This window comes from Meles meles, chromosome 17, assembly GCF_922984935.1.
Source record: "Meles meles chromosome 17, mMelMel3.1 paternal haplotype, whole genome shotgun sequence".
Lineage (NCBI taxonomy): Eukaryota > Metazoa > Chordata > Mammalia > Carnivora > Mustelidae > Meles > Meles meles.
Window position 1 is genome coordinate 58735125 of NC_060082.1, and position 20308 is coordinate 58755432.

General features: G+C 56.0%; 1 protein-coding gene across 2 annotated transcripts in view; it reads right to left on the bottom strand.

Moving 5' to 3' along the window:
• Positions 1 to 2271: 2271 nt before the first annotated feature.
• KIF26B (kinesin family member 26B) overlaps positions 2272 to 20308 on the bottom strand; it is a 422552-nt gene continuing 404515 nt past the window's right edge. For both annotated transcript variants that reach the window (XM_045982184.1, XM_045982185.1), the window contains 4 exons: positions 16585 to 19972; positions 13752 to 13954; positions 13167 to 13317; positions 2272 to 4521 (listed from right to left, as the gene is read on the bottom strand). In XM_045982184.1, coding sequence (XP_045838140.1) covers positions 4373 to 4521; positions 13167 to 13317; positions 13752 to 13954; positions 16585 to 19972 — 3891 coding nt within the window. In that variant the 3' untranslated portion in view covers positions 2272 to 4372. The remainder of the gene's footprint in view (positions 4522 to 13166; positions 13318 to 13751; positions 13955 to 16584; positions 19973 to 20308) is intronic.

A 20308-nucleotide genomic window follows, 5' to 3' on the forward strand; every position in this document is an offset into this window, starting at 1 on the left:
GTGACACAGATCGAGTTCTTACCCACAAATGTTGACAGGTATTTGCTGGAGGAGGAAAAAGATTCTAATGCAGAGGAACGTGGCATTTTCACAGCCTGTTCCATGACCCACCCCCCCCCGAAACTACTTTGGGCCACTTATTGGCAGTGTCAGAGGAGCTGGGCAAACGGCCTGGCTTCGGGGGGCACAGAGTCCGGTGGGCTCTGCTGGCTGTTCTCTGTGGGGCCGCATCGCCCGTTGGCCGTGATGAGCAGCGTCCCTCTGTCACAGAAGGCCGAGGCCCCGGGGACAGCGGAACCGGACGTTTTCAGCATCGACTAGTTGTGACAAGACTTTCCACCTGTTTCTTGCTGACACGGTTTCGAGGTTTAAAGGAGGTCGCCTTTCAAAGCAAGGGAATCAGTCAGCATGTGCTCAGAGTGGGCTGACATTCTAGAAGGAAGGAACACTGAGCCAACTCGTGATTTCTTCCGGTTTCAGTCATGAAATGGACTCATCTTTAGTCATTTCTTTCATAGCCCCAAATCCTTTATGGAATTTTTGGAAACCTCTGTTACACATCAGCTGTGGCCAAGGCCACAGGTCGCGGTGTCTGCAGGCTCTCTCAAGCCTGGCCCTCTCTCCCACGAAGCACAGGTCCGTCACCTGCTTTCCCACGGGGACACCTATGGAAAGGGGCACAGATCAGCCCAGATGCGCCATCAGCTTTAGAATCCGGAGCCCACAGAAGGGCTTCTTGCTCAGCACGCGCTGAAGTCCAGGAACGAGCACAAGTTGTGTGTGTGTCCGATTTCTGGAAGCACCTGCCCAGATGGCGTTTGTGGCCACAGTGAGGTCACTGCCACCTTCCAGGGATGCGGACTTCAAGCTTAAGGCTAATTTAGGCCCACTGGCCAGCTTCTTGCCTGCTGAGTTCCCCGCCATGGGCTGCATGGCTTCTTGTCGCAGCTTCCGCCTCCGCCCCCGCCCCGGCTCAGGGTCCCTTGGAGGACTACCGCCGGCGTCCACACAGACCGCCCTCTGCATCTGTCACGAGCTCCGCATGTTTGGAATGGTGACTGGAGATTAAACCACATGCAGGATATTCTGATTTCAAAGCTGGAAGAGATGGAGGTCAGCAACAGCTTCCCTGTGATGGACGGGGCTTCAAGGGCCACAAGTTCCAAGGCCGCAGCTCTCGGGTGGGGGCTGCAAGCCCGGGACAAGCCCACCGTCACCTGGTCACAGCACGAACCGGCCTCATGAAGAGTGACCTGGGATTCACTCCCCAGGAGGCAGTATCTCCATTTCCTTCTTGTGGGTCTGAGTTGTATTGTGTGGCTCGTGCCTCAGCTCCCGCTAACTATCTGGGCAGACTTCAGACAAGGAGCTTACAGATCTAGACGCTAATTTCACACAGGAATTTTCCAGTCCTTCTGTTTGTGGATAATGACATGGAAATGGGTTCTCTGACCTTCTCCTTGGTCATCTGTCACCAGAACCAAACTGCGGTACCACCTCAAATCAGGTCATTGAGCGAGGCGTTCCGCAGTGATTGGGACTGCCTGGGGACAGTCGGCCAGACCTGCTTCCCTTTGTGCCCAAAGAGCATCGCCTGCTTCGCCAACCCCTGGGAAGAGCCAGGAAGCGAGACAGCCCACAGTTCATGGCGTCTTCCTATGGGTAAGCCACACTGGTACGTGAAGATGTTTGCAGCTCACTGAGGTTTCAAGGAAAGAGAAAGGAGAGAAAAAGCCAGAATGGACAACCTCTGCATGGAGTTGGCTGATAACTTCCTGAGAGACATTCATGATACAACGTCTTGGAGAAGCCGGTCTGACCCAGTAAGAAAGCTCTAGGTTTCATTCAACCCTTGGCTGCTCACGAAGTTGCAACCAGTGGAGAAACAAAGGCCTAGGGAGTAGGAAAGCTTCCAGGGATTGAGATTTTAAATTTTTGTAGATGTTTCGATTTGGTCTCGCTCCAGAAAAGGCACTGGGGACCCCATGGCTGGTCTGTTGAAGGCAGTGCTGCATGGTGACCTCGGGCCCCAGGGAGACGTGCCAGGGAAAAGCTAAGTATGTGGGTTCCTCCTCAAGTGAGTGTTTCCAGCACAGACTAGAATACTCATTTCTGACAATTCCCAAATTAAAGGCTTTTCATCAAGTGGTATATTTCAGGGCAGTGACCAAAATGGATGCAAACTCTGACTCAAAAGATGGGCATTCCTTGGGGTCCAGAAGCTTCCATATTGTTCAATAAGCCCTTTCGTACAGGTGTGGGGAGGGCAGAGACGTGCCCAGAGCCTTGTGCTTGCCCCGCAGGCTGGGGTGAAGGCTGACAAGTTGGGGGAAGCCCCACTTCCCATGGTGACAGATGACTTGTCAAGCTAAGGGGAGCCCGGTCCATTCTGGAGCGCCTTTCACCATGTTGGAGCCCGTTCAGCTGTCCAAGGTGAGCATCTTCTCCATGTGTCTCTCTGCCCAGGGGCAGGTGGACACGAGGCAGAGCTGGACTGGTCACGCATGGGGCTGGCTTCCAGGTGCATGAGCCATCGGACCATTGGTGTTGGTTCTGATCAGTCAAGGACCACGTGCCGTGGGCTCACGAGACCCCTGCTCGCGTGCACTGAGCCCGGCTGAGCTCCACCGGCTGCCTGGCCAGCTCTGCTGGGCTGTGTGCCTCCACACGCACACTCAGGTCTGATTCCTTGGGGTGCGGCTGGGTCCCAGGCACTGGGTAGCAGGGGCTGCTGAACCGAGAAATTGGCTCAAGGTGATCTCATGGTGCACTGGAGGGCCAATCCGAAGTACACTCTGGAAGAGCCCAAGCACCCTCCCCTCCCGGCCCCAGGAGGTGGCAGGTGGCTCCTGCAGCCAGATTATTGGATAATCCCTTGATCCCTTGGTGCCTTGGGGTTTCATCACTAAAATGGGTATGAGAATCCCTAAGGGAGTCGAGGCAGGGATGAACCCCGCCCCCATCTCAGGACGAAGCCCCACGTTCCTGGGACAGCCCTGGGCACGAAACTCTGGGGTCTGGCTCTCCAGGGGGTGTGGTTCCCACAGGAAAACTCTCTGCCTTCTGTGGCCAAGCCGGAGGGGACCAGCCTTGTTTCTTTTTGGGATGGAGGCCTCGGGACGTGGGAGGTTGGGGACATTCTGCATTTGAGCAGCACTCGGGACCCCAGAGACGACGTGGGGCCCCAGCACTCTCCTTGTTCTAAACCAAGACTGCTGCCAGTCACTGAGCGCAGACCAGCCCGAGACGGTCTCCACGCTTGAGCCCTTGCTTCTGATAGCGTCGCAGAACCACAGAACAAAAAATATGGCTCTATTGAAAGCTTTCAATCCAGTCTTTGGAATAAAAACAACTGTGAAAAAGGTTTGGAGGGCCAAGAAAACCTGGGTCTGGGGGTAAAGGAACCAGGATGCACACCAGGACTGGGAAGGAGAGGCTCTTTCTGGAACAAATATCCCTCTCAAAGCACATGGAAGGCCAGGTCATAAAGGCTCCTTCTCCTGGGAAGGTGCGGCCCCCGTCTCCTCTCCTGTTCTCTCGAGCTGACGCACCTGCCCTGCGAGGCTGCCCGCCGCCCGCGCCCCTGGCGAGAGGTGGCACGGACTGTCACCCACTGTCCCCGTCTTTGGAAACACACTGGCTCGTGCCCATCGAGTCTCTCTGTTCTGTTCGAATGGCTTCACCTTAAGAACCGTAAAGGACAGTGAACGTTTATTCAGAAGCAATACTGATTAGGGGATAGAGCTACAAACACTACTGATTTAGAAACAGCAAGTCAGAAGTAGGATAAAACACCAGGAGAAAACGAGCTGTAAGTACATTTCCCAAAAATGCGTCTGATTTTCTTTTTCATGGTGGCGGCGGCGGCAGTGTTCTCCTCTGGACTAGCACCATCTGTACACAAAGTCTCAACATAAACTGTGGATAATAAAGATTTGCAAGGCACTTAATCAGTCGCTCTGGGTCATCTGTTGTTGTGTGTCCGCTTCCGACAGCAGTCCTGCACGCGCCCTCGTCGCCTTCTCGCCACGCCGGGGACGAGAGGGGTCCCTTGCCAGCAGTTCTTACGTATCAAGTTCTCGAAAGTTCCTCAAAGTGCTTTTTCAGTCTCATGGGGCTTCCACGTCCCTTGGGCTTCCCAACCTTTCCTCCTCCCACACGTGTGGTGTTTGCACCTTTCCTACAGAAAACAAAAGAAAACTGCCTTCCGCTCAGCGCTCGCTGCAGACTTGCACCAACCTTCGTCCTCCTTCCGCTGTCTCCGAGCCGCGGGCACCGAGGGCCTGCCGAGGGGCTGGCTGGGGCGGGGGCGGGCCAGGGTGGGGGTGGGGGGTCCCCGGGCGGTGAGGGGAGGGGCTGGCGGGCCGGGTCCTCATCGGCGCCGGGAGGTGATGTCGAAGCAGGTGATCATCATGAGGTGAGCCTTGCAGAAGTTGACCCGGCTCTCCAGGCGCTCGGTCACGCACTCCAGCGCCTCCAGGTACTCCAGGGAATCGAGCTCCAGAACCTGCTCCAGGTCAACTGCAAAGAAGGAGAGGCCTGATGGAGCGCGGGGGCGTGGCTTGGGAGGAGGCCCCGCCCCGTCACGGCCCCGCCCACTCCTGGCCCCACCGCCCAGGCCTGGGGCAGCGCTGGACTGTGCCTCCCTCGGCTGGCCATGCAGAGCATCCCCTCCTTTGGTGGGGGTGGCCCTCGCCTGACCGCCTGTCTATTTCCGTTTGTTCCCTAGCAGGCTGAGAAACCTGACCCTGGCTCTGGGCACTTCCTGCCTCCACACACGCCCTGGTGCTTCAGGAAGTGATGAGGCCAAGTCCTTAATAAGGAAGATTGCTTGCGCTCAGAAGACAAGTGGAGATTCGGGACCCAGAGGCCATCCCTCACGGTCAGGCCTGCACGGAGAACGGTCTGTTTCCTTCGAGCCCAAGGAGCAGTGATGTGGGGCCATCCCCTCCTGTCCCCAGGCCCCTGCTCTGTCCGGTGGTGACCGGCTGCAGGATGGTGGCAGGGGGTCCAGCAGGGAGGGGAGAGGGGGGTGGCCCCGGAAGAGGACGCTGGCCTAGGACCCCCAGCTCAGTCATGCCTCCCTGTCGCGGCACAGGTTCCTTCGAAGGGAGAAGCACAGCGGCTACTCTGCCTGCGTTCCAAGCCTCGAGTTGCCGTGAGGAGTAAAACAAAAACGAGAGGGCGTATGTGAACACGGCTCGGGAACCGGAACACGACGCCACGGGGGCTGTAACACAGGCAGCCTCTACAGGTGCTCTGGCGGAGATCCCGAGGAGCGAGGAGACTTGCTCAGGGTCCCAGACGATGAGGATGACAGCTGGGAATGAGACCGAGGGCTCTAAGTCTCCAAGTAATGTTTTTAAAAAAAGAGGTAAGATCCAAGACACCGACTGAGGAGGACCCGGAACGCCCCTCCTCGCACACACAGGCCAAGCAAATCCTCGAGAAGACGTGAGGCCGAAGGCCTTCTGCAGAGCACGGGCTGGAGGGAGCACAGAGAACCACAAGAGACACGGAGGCCCAGCACTGCAGGGAGCCCCCACCACCCACACACCTAGGCCCGGACACTGGCGGCTTCTGGGGGAGGACAGAGTCAAGGGGCCAGCGGCAGATGCGTCAGCCCTGGGGCGAAGGAAAGAAGCCATGGGATAAATGTCTCCGACAAGGAGAGAAAGGAACCAGCACTGTGCCACCCAGCGAGGGGCTTTGCTGGGACTCTCCGGGTCAGAGGCGCTGGGGAACACGAGGGTTTGCATTCAGTGCCAGCTCGACAGTGCAGAAGCTGAGCAGGCTCCGTGCTGGGCCAGTCTACGTCCCGGTGCACCTGGGCCCCAGTCCACACCACTCTACGTCCCGGTGCACCTGGGCCCCCAGCCCACTCCAGTCTACCGTCTCCGTGTACCCTGGGTCCCCAGGCCACACCAATCTACATTCAGTATACCTGGGCCCCCAGCCCACACCAGTCTATGTCCCAGTGCACCTGGGCCTCCAGCCCACACCAGTATATATCCCCGTGGACCCTGGGCCCCCAGCCCACACCAGTCTATGTCCCGGTCGACCCTGGGCCCCCAGCCCACACCAGTCTATGTCCCAGTGCACCTGGGCCTCCAGCCCACACCAGTATATATCCCCGTGGACCCTGGGCCCCCAGCCCACACCAGTCTATGTCCCGGTCGACCCTGGGCCCCCAGCCCACACCAGTCTACCTCCCGGTGGACCCTAGGCCCGCAGCCCACACCAGTCTACGTCCCGGTGAACCTGGGTCCCCAGCCCACACCAGTCTACGTCCCGGTGGACCCTGGGCCCCCAGCCCACACCAGTCTACGGTCTCCGTGGACCCTGGGCCCCCAGCCCACACCAGTCTACAGTCTCCGTGGACCCTGGGCCCCCAGCCCACACCAGTCTACGTCCCGGTGCACCTGGGCTCCCAGCCCACACCAGTCTACCTCCCAGTGGACCCTGGGCCCCCAGCCCACTCCAGTCTACCGTCTCCGTGCACCCTGGGCCCCCAGCCCACACCAGTCTACGTCCCGGTGCACCTGGTCCCCCAGCCCACACCAGTCTACCGTCTCGTGGACCCTGGGCCCCCAGCCCACACCAGTCTACCTCCCGGTGGATCCTAGGCCCGCAGCCCACACCAGTCTACCGTCTCCGTGGACCCTGGGCCCCCAGCCCACACCTGTCTACGTCCTGGTGCACCTGGGCTCGCAGCCACACCAGTCTACGTCCTGGTGTACCTGGGGCCCCAGTCCACACCAGTCTACCATCTCCGTGGACCCTGGGCCCCCAGCCCGCACCAGTCTACCGTCTCCGTGGACCCTGGGCCCCCAGCCCACACCAGTCTACGTCCCGGTGTACCCTGGGCCCCCAGCCCACACCAGTGTATGTCCCGGTGGACTCTGGGCTCCTAGCCCACACCAGTCTACGTCTCGGTGGACCCTGGGCCCCCAGCCCACACCAGTCTACGTCCCAGTGGACCTGGGCCCCTACCCCACACCAGCTGTGGATGCCCTGGGGCTCTGGGACAACATCAAATGTACTAATATTCACATGATACGGGTCCCAGAAGGAGAAGAGAAATAGGCAGAAAACTTAGAAGAAGAAATAATAACTGAAAGCATCCATAGCGTGGGGAAGAAAGTGCACGAAGAGAACAAGAAGGTCCACATCAAGACACATAATAATTGAAATGTCAAAGATTAAATATAATTATTGTAAATCAAAGCAAGAGAGAAGTACTCCTCTCTGAAAGAGAAACCTCTCAAGGCCATCAGCTGATCTTTTGGCAAAATCTTGCAGACCAGTAAGGAGTGGCAGGATATATTCAAAATGCTGAAATGGGGGGAAAAAAACAACCCTACTATCAAGAATACTCTACTTGGGGGCGCCTGGGTGGCTTGGGTCATGATCCCAGGGTCCTGGGATGGAGCCCTGTGTCAGGTGCTCTGCTTGGTGGGGAGCCTGCCTCCCCTCTCTGCCTGCCTCTCTGCCTACTTGTGATTTCTGTCAAATAAATAAATAAAATCTTAAAAAAAAATACTCTGCTTGGCAAGATTATCATTCAGAACTGAAGGGGAAATAAAGAATCGCTTAAACAAAAGTTAAAAGAGTTCATTGCTACTAAACAAGACTCACAGGAAATGTTTAAAGAGACTTAAGTAGAAAAGGCCTTATTAAAAAATTATGAAAGGAAAATATTCTTAAGTGATCATACAGTGAAGGTAGTAGATCAATCACTTAAAGTTCATATGAAGGTTAAAAGAAAAAAGTTATAAAAGCAATTATATCTAACAATCAGTTAAAGGGACTCACAAAAAGATGTAAAATCAGACAACATATATATAAAATGTGGAGAGACCAAAGTTCTTTTAGAGTGTGTTCACACTTAAATGACCTTCAATTTAATATAGGCTGCTATGTATTTAGGATGCCATATGAACCACAAACCAAAAACTTGTAATAGATACACAAAAATGAAAAGAAAGGAAATCAAACCAAGCATAAGATTAAAGGAAGTAATCAATCACAAGGAAAAAAAGTGAGAGAAGAAGAAAGGAACGGAGAAGAATTACAAAAACAACCAGGGAACAATTAACAAAATCACAGTAAGTACATACCTATTGATAGTTACTTTTAGTGTAAATGGTCTAAATGATCCAATCAAAATACATAGGGTGATAAAATGGCTAAAAAACCAATTGATATGCTGCCTACAAGAAACTCACTTCAGAACTGAAGACATACAGAGACTGAAAGTGAAGGGATGATAAAAGATATACCATGCAAAAGGAAGAAGGAGAAGGAGAAGGAAAGAGGAGGAGAAGAAAAGAGGAGGAGAAGGAAGGAGGAGGATCCCAAAATGGCATAATACACATTATTTTTGGGGGCACAGGGGACAGACATTCTCCAAGATCGATCATATGTCCAGACACAAAAACAAGTCTCAGTAAATTTTAAGAAGGTTGAAGTCATATCAAATACCTTTTCCAACCACAGTGTTACAAAAGTAAAATCAATTACAAGAAAAAAAAACAAACCTGAAAACCACAATCATGGAAAACCCTACACACCATGCTACTAAGCAACCAGTGTGTCAATGAAGAAATCAAGGTGGAAATGAAAAAAGAATACATGGAGACAAATGAAAATGAAAACACAATGGTCCAAAACGGAGACAGAGCAAAAATTGTTCTAAGTGGAGAGTTTATAGTAATACGGGCCTACCTCAAGAAACAAGAACAATCTGGAACAATCTAGTCATATACACAAATGAACTAGAAAAGAAGAGAAGCCCAAACTAGTAGAGGAAAGGAAATAATAAAGATCAGAGTAGAAATAAATGAAATAGAGATTTAAAAAAATAGAAAAGACTGATGAAACCAAGAGCTGGTTCTTTGAAAAGTAAAACAAAATTGATAAACTTTCAGCCAGACTCATGAAGAAAAAGAGGACTCAAATAAAGAAAATTAGAAATGAAAGAAGAGAGGTACCAACCAATATCACAGAAATACAAAGGATTATCAGAGACTATAATGGAAAATATGCCAACAAATTGGGCCACCTAGAAGTAATGGATAAATTCCCGGAAATACACCATTTTCCAAAACTGAATCAGAGAATCTGAACTAATTACTCATAATAAAATTGAAACAGTAATCAAAAACTCCCAACAAACAAAACTCCAGGGCTAGATGAGTTCACAGGTGGATTCTACCATTTAAAGAAGAGTTAATACCTACTCTCCTCAAACTGCTTCAAAAAAGCAGAAGAGGAAGGACGCTTCAAATTCACTCTATGAGGCCAGCAGTACCTTAATACCATATAGTCAGATAAAGACACTATAAAAAAGAGAAAACTACAGGCCAGTATTCCTGACCAACACAGATACTAAAGTCTTCAACAAAATATTAGCAAACCACATCCAATAATGCATTAAGAGAATCATTCACCATGATAAAGTGGAATTTATTCCATGGGTGCAAAAATGGTTCAATATCCACAAATCAATCAACGTGACACACCACAGGAACGAATCAAAGGATAAAAACTGTGGCATCATTTCAATAGTGGCAGAAAAGGCATTTAACAACGTACAACATCTGTTCATGATAAAAACTCTCAGGGTAGTTTTAGAGGAAACATACCTCAACATAAAAAGGCCACCTAGGACAAACCCACAGCTAACATCATCCTCAGTCGTGAAAAACTGAGAGCTTTTCTTCTCAGATCAGGAATAAGATAAGGATGTCCACTCATTTTTATCCAACATAGTACTGGAAGTCTTAGCCACAAAGTTCAGACAATAAAAAGAAATTAAAGGCATCCAGATTGGTAAGGAAGAAGTAAAACTGTCACTATGTGCAGATGACATGATACTTTATATAGAAAATCCTGAAGACCCTACCAAGAAACAATTAAGAGTAATAAATGAATTCACGAAAGTTGCAGGATAGGAGATTAATACACAGAAATCAGTCACAGTTCTATATAAGAACAATGACCTAGCAGAAAGAGAAATTAAGAAAACAATTTATGATTGCACCAAAAAGAATAAAATACCAAGGAGATGGAATATCTATACTCTGAAAACTACAAAAATAACTGATGAAAGAAATTGAATATGACATAAATGGAAAGATATACCATGCTCATGGATTAGAAGGATTAATATTATTAAAATGTTCATACTATATAAAGCAAGCTACAGATTCAGTTCAATCCCTGTCAAAATACCAATGGTCATTTCACAGAACTAGAACAAACTGAGCTAAAATTTGTATGGAACCACAAAGGACCTCAAAAAGCAATCTTTTAGAAAGAGGAACAAAGTTGTAGGTATCCCAATCCCAGGTTTTAAGCTATACAACAAAGCTATGGTAATCAAAACAGCATGATATTGCTCAAAGATAGGCCAATGGAATAGATGGGAGCCAAAGGAATAAACCCATGCTTATATGGTCAATTAATCTATGGCAAAGGAGGCAAAAACATACAATGACGGAGACATAGTATTGCATAGTATGGCATTGGGAAAACTGGACAGCTATATGCAAAGAATGAAACTGGAACATCTTACACCACCCACAAAAATAAACTCAAAATGGATTAAAGACCTAAATGTGGGACCTGAAACCACAAAACCCCTAGAAGGAAATAGGTGGTAATCTCTTGTGGACATTGGCCTTAGCAACATTTTTCTAGGTATGTCCCCTGAAGCCAGAGAAACAAAAGCAGAAAGTAAACTACTGAGACTGCAGCAAAATAAAAAGCTTCTGTTCAGTGAAGGAAGCCAGCGACAAAACAAAAAGGCAACCGACTGCGTGGTAGAAAATATTTGCAAATATATCTCATAAGGGGTTAATAGCCAAAGTATATAAAGAACTTCTATAACTCAACACCATAACCCACAAACAATCTAGTTTAAAAAAATAGGCAGAGGATCTGAACAGACTTTTTTTTCCCAAGGAAGACATGCCAGCCAACAGACACATAAAAAGATGCTCAACATCAGGGAACTGCAGATCAAAGTCACAAGGAGGTGTCCCCCTTAAGCCTGTCACACTGGCTACTCTACACAGAGCACACGTGCACACACACACACACACACACACACAGGACTATTACTCGGCCATAAGAAAGACTAAGCTCTTTCCAACTGTCACAACACAGATGGAACCAGAGGGCATTATGCTAAGAGAAAAACACCATTTGATTTCACTTACATGTGGAATTCAAAAGAGACGGAAAAATGAGCAAACCAGAAAACAGAAACAGACCCATAAATACAGAGCAAGCTGCCGCTGGTTGCCGGAGGGGAGGAAGAGGGTGGCGGGATGGGCCGAGCAGGGGAAGGGGACCGGGTGGGGGCCTGCAGGTGTCCAGCTACGGAATAGGTCACAGGGATGGAAGGCGCAGTGTAGGGAATAAAGCCAATGGTTCTGTCACGGCCTTGTGTGGTGACGGATGGTGGCCGCACTTGGGGTGAGTACGGTGTAATGTACAGAATCCGTATGTTGTACGCCTGAAAAGAGTATAACCGTGTGTGTCAACTAGACTTCAATAAAGAGAGCAATAGAATTTTTGAAAATTGAAAAAAGAACCCACCAGGACATAACCACCTTGGGCTGTTCCCAGACCACCTCAAAGGTGCCATCAGAATTAAGAATGAAAATAAAAATGGTCCAGCACCTAGATTTCTATGCCAGTATTCGACTTATCACCCACACCTGGGAACAGTCAGTGTGCAGCCTTATTGGTTGGTTTCTTTCCCCCCTCATTCTGGGTTTCATCTCATCTTAAAGTAACGATCTGTGTTTCTCTTTCCACGTGGCCTCCTGTTCATTCCCTTTCTCAGTGTCAAATGATCGCTGATTCTTGACACATACGAAGGCATGAAGAAAGCGACTGCTTCCCAGGAGCTTGCACACGCATGTGCTGGGCCCACATTTGCTCCCATCCCGGGGGGAAAAAAACGTGACTTTGTGAACACCGCTCTGGAGCCTGCCTTCGGCATAGTTTTCAAAAACTAACACTTGAACACAACCTGTGCAAATGAAGTAAGGGGGGGCTGCCCGCATGGGCCCCCGGGATGTGAACTGCCTGGAGTTCATAAACGGAGGAGATGGGAAGCCACGAGTGGGAGAGAGGGAAGGCAAGGGCCCCGTATTTGTGCCGCGGCCAGACGTCTGCCAACGTCCTCGTTCATGTCTTCTCCCCCGCCAGTGCCTGGGGAAGCAGGCACGAGGGAGCCGTCTTCTGTCTGGTTCAGCTCTGGGATAGCAGGAATAATCCTGCCAGCAGATAGCATGCCTTCGTATGGGCTCAACAGTGCTCACGCCTCACAACACCCTGTGAAGCAGGCCCCATTATGTCTCCCTATTTGACAGTTAAGGAAATCAAGGCTCAGAGAGGTTAGGCGCCTTCCCCGAGGTCCCACAGCTAGCATGTGAGAAAGCCAGCAACCAGTCAGGCCCGTGTGGCGGTGGTCATCCCACATGACTGGTGTGCAGGGGACAGGGATGAAGGGAGGGAGGCACGGGGAGTCTGGGGGGCTGGCGACTGTCGGACAAGGGAAGGAAAGGAATTTTAATAGCAGTCATGCATTTCATTCACGGACTAAGTCTTCCCATGTTGGTCCCTATCAGTGAAAGAGCTGGGACCCGATTTGAGCTCATGTTTTGTGGTAATATGAGAAAGCTGAACCTGTCAGAGAGAGCCACGTTGTTCTGAGCTGGTTACTGTCATCCCGGGCTTTCTGTTGAACGGAAATAACCCAGCAGACACTGTTCTTTCCCCCTCAAAAGTGTTTTTGCTTGCTTTCTGGGTTCTTTGTGAGGCTTTTCTGGGATTGCGCACTCTACCCTATTAGGAGTTTCTGAAAGTCTTGTCTAGTTCGGGTGAGACATGCAGTGTGATTTTGAGGCCTAGGAGCAGATTTGTACCTCATCTTCCTGTCTGGGGATCTTCTGCTGTGTGCAGGGAGTGGGGGAGGTGCCTGGGGCTGAGACACGGGGGAGGAATGCCTGCAAGAGCATCCTGGCTCCGCCTGCCACCCATCGTCCCGGCGGAGCGCGAGGCTGTGGGCCCTCAGAGCCCGGCACCAGCTGCGTACGCCTCCCCCCACCTCCTTGGGCCCGGTGACGGGGAGGAGCCCGGGGCCTTACACTCGCTGAGCCACTTGTTGGGGTCCAGCATCAAGTACTGCTTGGTGACCTCCAGCTCCTTCATCAGCCACTCGTACTTGGCCCGGACTTCCGCGATTCTCTGCTGGCGGTGCTCCAGAATCTTCAGTTTCGCGTTGAAGCCTGTGACCTCCTAAACGGCAGACAGAAGGATGGGCATGCATGGAGAGAGGGAGGAGGGGCCCCCCAGCTTGGACATAGGCCGCCTCCCACCCCTCGCCGGGAAGCTGGGAGGGCCCCGGGCCCTCCCAGCCGGCGTCTGTGCCTTCTGCCTGAGCCCGCTCACACGACCGCAGGGTAGGACTGTTACGGGCGTTTCTTCCATTTAGGAGGCGGCTGGGGTTCCAAGCTGGAGCCAGACAAGCCCCCAGGACCAGCAGCTTCCCTGGGCTTTAAGCCTTTGGGAGGCCTGGACAGAGAGACTCAGAGCTCCGTGGCTGGGGCAGAGCACCGACTCCCGCCCGCCCCAGAAGCCCACGGGCAAGTCTGCGTGGGTCTGAGCACAGGGCCCGGGGCTGCGGGCAGGTGCAGGGGTGGCCACCCCCACGTGGGGACCAGAGAGCTCACCTTGCTGCCGCCCCCGCGTCGCCGCTGCAGCCGCTCCACATCGTCAATTTCATAGACTTTGATCTCGAAAGGTTCCCCGAGGCCCCTCTGGGTGCTGCGCAGGGGGCCATCCACCCAGCGGACCCCGCTGCTGCTGGCGGCTTTTCTTGCAGGGGACGGGGTGTCGAGGGACAGTGCTGGGATGAGCCTCCGTCTCTGAGAACCTAAGGATGGAACGAAGCCCAGAGTTTATCTCTTTGAGTATCGGTCTTTCAAAAGTACGCATTTTGTGATGCACGTGCAGGGACGTGCGGGCAAGTCTGTGGCAGGCCTGACCATGGACTGTCTACCACCCGGCCACGTGCTCAACACTGACTCCCTTGATCTGCCTTTCCTGCTCCCTGGGCTTGTGCTCCCCTCGATGCCTCGACCCACGGTGGCCTCCACCCCATCCCACGTGCTCGATCCCCCCCCACGAGGCTGGATCTGTGGTGCTTTCCCCAGCAGACTGTCATGCGGCGCCTTCCCCACGTCTGAATGCTTCCCATGCACGACCCCACTCGGGACTCGGTGGTTGGCCTCGGTCGCCATCCGGCTGCATGCCTCACCTGCTGTTCTCCCGTTAGGTGACAGGCCCCCTCGATGCTGCCCACCCCTCCCCACCACGCTCGAGCCTGCGTGTCAGCAAGCTCCAAGAGCACAGATGGGGCTGATCGAGATTTAATAAAAGAAATCCCCCTGACTGTGGATCGTCATAGGGAAAGGAAGTCCTGTGACCACCAACATTCCTTATATTATCTGCGTTGTCTCCTGTGACGTGAGCATTGGAGAGACGGTGGTGGTGACGCGCTCCCCGGCCCCTTGCCTGGCTTCTGTGTGAGCCCGACCCGCGTCTCCCGCTCTCCAGCTCTGTCTTCTCACCGCACCACACTCTGGCTAATCCCAGGCACTTTCCACCAACACGGGTCTCCAGGAAGGGGACCCAGAAGGTGAGCTTAATGACACTTGGCTGTTCCTCGTGCTACCCATGTTACAAGCCCTGGGAGGTCAAGGTTATCCTCCTTGTGATCTATTTCTAGTTCATTCTTCAACCAAAGCATGACAGTTTCCCAAATTCAAAAGCAGGGCCCGATGAGCGGTACGCCCATGTCCGCTGCAGGTTCAGACATCCCCAGGAATGTTGGTACAACCCAGCCGTCCAGCTAGGAGTCTCCTTTGTGGAGTAATATGGCTTCTCTTAAGCTGCTTTTGATTTATGTCACTCGCGTCTGACAGCCAGCACGTCTCTTAATAACCACCTAAAGAAGTGGGACAAGGTCACCTAACCTGCAAAGCGCTTACGTCCACCGCCACGTCCATCCTGGGGCTCCGAATCCTCGGCCTCTCCTCGCAGACACTGGATTCTGCTAGCGCTCAGTGTCAGACCCATCTCTGCGCCCGAGCCTGGGGCTTTCCTACCCCGGGGCCTCTGACAGCCTCACCCAACAGGAGAGCCTCCGAGGACGGCTTTATGGATGGAGGCAGCCCTAGGCAACGGCGGGTACAGAACCTGCTGGCCGCTCTCCACGCAGCTCTGTACCCCAGCACAACAGCCGAGCCCCAAAACCACAAGTCTTGAAGAAAGAGGAATGGAGGTAGAGAGAACAGACTGGACCGGTCGGTAGGAGGCTCTCGACGAGAGTGGGGGGGAAACATTCTGGTCTCCCGACACCCGTGAGCATGCGGCTGACATCACAATGACAGGGTTCCGGGGCACGACGGGGGTAGGTGGTAGCAAGAAGGTTGGTCAAGCAAGTACTGGAAAGGCCAACGGATTCGCCCCGCCCCGACCTGGGCAGACTCTGGCTGGGATACACTTTCTTGCTATTTTTAGCCACTAGTATCAGTGTGTTTTAAGGCCCTGGGCCCTGAAAAGACCCGCCCCATCTTTGACTTCCCAGCAAGCCAGTAGCGCCACTGTTCAGGAGGGTTGTGGTTTCCTAGGACCCCACAGAAGGGCCCCAGCTGGTGAAGGCCAGGCTGCAGGGCCGGACCCTGTGGTCGCCTCCCGCCGGTCAAGGCACAGACTGCACGCAGGGCTCTGCGTCAGGCCGCAGTAAAAAATGTGCCCTTCGCTCAAGAACACGGAGCGGAAGCGTCTGTGGAGGCCCCTGGAGAGGGGAGCTGAGTCAGGGGGAGGAAGGTCCCCCATAGCTCACGCTGTCCTCGCTCCTTCTGTCTCCTTGTCCGGGCCTCTCCTCGTGCCGTTTCCCCTCACCTGCTCCATGGCCACAGGGCCACCAGCTCTGACCTGGGTCCTCTCTTGTCCTCACCCATCAGAACTCTCTGTCCCTCGTCACCCCAAACTCCACAAGTCAACGGCCTTTGTTATATTAATGAGTCTTTGGACTTTTTACTTGCCTTTTGATAGGAGATTCCTGGAGGAGGAAGACATTCTCTGACAGCATGCATTTGGGGCGCCAGCGTGCCTGGTGTCCGTGTTAGTGTGCTGTGCGTGTGTCTGTGTGGGTCGTGCTGGTGCACTGTGTACATGTGTGTGTGTCGTGCTGGTGCACTGTATGCACGTGCGCGTGCATGCGTGCACAGCTGGGCACAGTTTGGGCCCCGTGGTGGCGGTGCGCGCCCGACTCTCCGCCGTTAACGACACCAGCGCGCTCCATGCTGCTGCGGGAGGGCGGCCGCAGGGTCTCGGGACCAGCATTCCCACGTGTTGGTGTCCGCAGCCGCCGGGCCGCGAGCCCAGCGACGGTGACCCAGCCCTCAGAAGCGCGCGCGGCGGTCACCGAGTTGGGTCACCAGCAGCACCCAGGCCCCGGGGCTGGGTGCAGGGGCACGCGGAGGGCCCCGCGCCTACCTGAATTGGAGCGCTTCTTCGGGGCTTTGAGGCTGCGGCAGCGGCCGCCCACGGAGCTGCTGTTGTCGCTCGTGGAGTCGTGCGCGGACGAGGCGCTGCCGGTGGCCTCGCTGTCACGCAGCACGCTCTCGTAGCCGCTGCTGCCGCCGCTGTGGTAGAACAGGGCGGTCTTGCCCATGGCGGGCGGCAGCTCGCCGCTCAGCACGCTGCTGTTGTCGCTGCCGTGGCCGCTGCTGCAGCGGTGCGGCCGGCGGGGCGGCGTGACCTTGCTGTAGGGCGAGGGCAGCGGGGGCGCGGGGGCCCGCTCCTCGCCCGGCGCTCCCGCGCGCCCCTCGGCGCCCCGCGCGCCCCCGCCGCCCTGCAGCAGCTCGGAGATGCGCCCGTTAACGGCGCGCAGCGGCGGCTTGCAAGCGGGCCCCGCGCCCCGGCTGCGGCTCAGGGACTGCGTGGACCAGGAAGTGGGCTTGGCGCTGGCGGCGAGGCCCTGGCTCTGGCCCACCGACTGCGGCAGCGACTTGGTGGAGAAGCTGAGCGTCTTGGTGGTGGCGGTGGCCAGGCTGCGTGCCTTGGGGCTGGCCAGCAGGAGCTTGCTCACGGCCGAGATCTTGCACGGGCCCGCCTTGGGCGACGCGGCGCCGGCAGCGGAGGCGGAAGAAGCAGCGGGGGGCTGTGCGGGACCCGGGGCGGTGGGCGAGGCCCCAGGGGCAGCGGCCGCGCGGCCTGGGCTCCTGCCCGTGCGGGGCATTGTGCTGTCCTTGCCCGCGTGCGCCCGCCAGCTGCCCGCGCACAGGCTCTCCGCCCTCTCCAGAGACAGGCACTCGTAGTGGCTGACCGTGGCCCGGCCCAGGGAGTTGGTCCTGCTGGCCAGCTGCTCCAGCTTGGCACTGAAGAGCCGGCTGCTGCTGCTGGCCTCCCTCACCTTGCCGCCGGCCTCCTCCGCGAAGGGAGCCAGGAAGGGCGCCGGGGGATGCGAGGGGCTGCTGGTGCCGCTGCTGCAGGCGCTGTGCTGGGGGCTGGCCCGGTTCTTCTGGTCCAGGCTGGACTTGCGGACTGGAGGCAGAGGGGGTGTCCCTTTGGGCCGAGCCAGGACACCATGCTTGGGCGACGCCACCTTCCTCTCCAGGGTTGCCTTGCACGGCGGCACGCCCAGCCCGTTGGTCTCCGCGGAGCAGTGGTAGAACAGGCTGCCCAGGTCCTCCTGTCTGCTGGCCTTCTGGAAAGCCCGGGGCAGGCTGCTGGACTTCAGGCTCCTGTTGGGGTGCACTGGGCTCTGGGCGGCCCCGCCAGGCAGGGCCATCTCACAGCCATCCACAACCCTCCTCAAGTTGTCACTCCCGGGCGAGGCAGACACTTCCCCGCTACTGCTACTCAGCCTGTCCCCGGGGCTGGCCTTCCTGTCCTGTTCTGCCCCAGCCTCAGGCTTCGGCGGGCCTGTGGCAGCCTCACCCCCGGCCCCCTCTTCGTTGGGATAGGCACTCTCTTTTTTGACCTCCTCTTCCCGTTTTAGCCAAGGGTCCTCGAATTTCATCTCTGCCTTTGCGCCAGTCTCCCTGCTGTCCTGGGCCTGCACGGCTCCTGGCGCTGAGCTGAGCATGGGGGCGATGGGCGCCTCGGGCTCTTGGGTGGGCCGGGGGCTCACGGCGATGCAGGGATAGACCGTAATGTTGGTCTTCATGGGGATGTAGCCCTCGCAGCCGCCCAGATTTGCCGTGTTGGAGATGGTGACCGTGGCCTTGCCCAGCGTGGAGATCTTGCAGCCCCTGATGGGGGCCGCCTTGCCGAAAGCGTCCTCGCCGGCGTCGGACAAGATGAGCAAATTGTCAGGCCCCACCTTGGGCTTCTCCCGGCACACCGCGGTGCCGTTTTGGAGGCTGCCGATGAGCTCCGAGGCCGGGGGCTCTGCCATGGCCTCCCCGGGCCCAAAGCAGGTCTGGGCGATGAAGCTGTGGCAGGATTGCTCGCCGTCGCTGCCGGCGCTCATCTCGCTCAGCCAGGAGCTGATGGACGAACGTCGGCTCCCAGCCTCGCCCGCCTTCTCGTCCAGGGTCAGCTTCGGGAGGGGCAGGAACTGCGTGATGCTGACCTCGGAGACGGGCGCCACGCCGGAGTAGCACTCCAGGTCCTCGCTGATGCTGCCGATGATGCTGACGGGCCGGGAGCCCGAGGCCAGGGCCTGCACGGAGCAGTCGCTGTTGAAGCTGATGATGCTGGTGGGGCGGCCGCCGTCCAGGACGCCGCTGACGGTCAGCTCCTCCACCAGCGTGAACACCAGCTCGTCCTCGCCGTTCAGCTCCAGTGGCTGCTGCACCGTCACCATCGTGGTGCTCAGAATCTCCTTCTTAGAATCTGGAGACATGGCAGCCGGAGGCTCGTCCTCGCCAGGGCTCTCGGGGAACCCCTCGCTGCTGGCGGACATGGACTTCTTCAAAACCTGGGGGCTCATTCCAACCGGGGGGGTGCGTACCTCGGGAGGCAGCAGGGACTCGCCGGACACCGGGCCAGGATCCTTGCTCGGGGGAGGCAGGGGTGCGGGAGCCGGCAGGACGCCCTTCTGGGTGTAGACCTTGCACCTCTGGGAGGGAGAGCTGGCCGGCTTGTACTCGGAGGTCTTGGACAGGCTGGCGATGCCCAGCCGCGGGGAGCCCATGGGCCTGGGCTTGCCTTCCACGAAGCTGCAGGAGTTCAGGCTCTCTCGGCTGCTCTGCAGGCTGGATGTGCTGCTGCCGGGGATGCTCCTGGGCGAGGCCGGGGTGGGGCTGCCGGGCAGTGGGGGGCCGGGCGCTGGGCCGGGTGAGTGCTTTCTCTGCATCTTGGAGGCGGGAGGGTCGGTGCCTTCTCGGTCGGTGGACGGGCCATCAGACCTGTTATCTTCCTTATCAGACTCACAGAGCGGGTCGGCCCCGGCAACCTGGCTCAGCGGGGGCCCCTTGCCAGCCTGCTCTGCCCCGAACTGCACGGGCAGCTCTTCGAAAGGGAACCGACTGGGCTCTTCGCTGCCGTCGATGCAGCCCAGCCGCTCCTGCAGCTCCGCGAACGTGTTGCACTTCAGACAGTCCCTTTCTGACTTGCTGGCCGCGGCCCCGCCAGCCTCCACGGGCCGGCTGTCCCCCCGGGCCTTCTGCAGGGCCGGCACGATGGGGACGAAGTCGGGGGGGCCCTCGTTGTCTGTGAGCTCCTTGTCCGAGAGGGCCGTGCCGTTGGGCCCGATGTAGATGACCGTGTCGCAGGACTGCTCGCTGCTGGAGGAGTAGTCCGGCTCGCTGGGCAGCTGAGGGACGGGGAAGTCGGGGTCCACCGCCGTCCTGGCCTGGAAGGGCCGCAGCTGGGTGGGCCTGCGCATCCGGCCTTCCTCGCAGGAGCTCTCGCCTCCAGAGGAGCTCGACGTGTACTGCGGGTGAGAGGAGGGAGGTTAGCGGGGCCGGCTCTCCATAGACCGCCCTCCCCCCGAGCCCGCACATGGAGCCCGCGCAGGCCCAGCCCCGGCCAGCCGGGTCGGTCTCCCTGTGCTGGGCCATTTCTCGTGGTGCACAGGCCAGTGGGCCTCGGCCTCACACGCCACCGCCCCTCGCGGGAAGAGCAGCCCCTGTGTGGCCGCCGGGCCCAGAGCCCGCTCAGGAAAGGAGGTGACTGGCCCAGGCCCCGTCTGACATCCGAAAGGCTGAGGGGTCCCTGCCTTGGCAACTCTGCCCCCCAGAACGGACAGACACAAAAAGGAGAGGAAGAG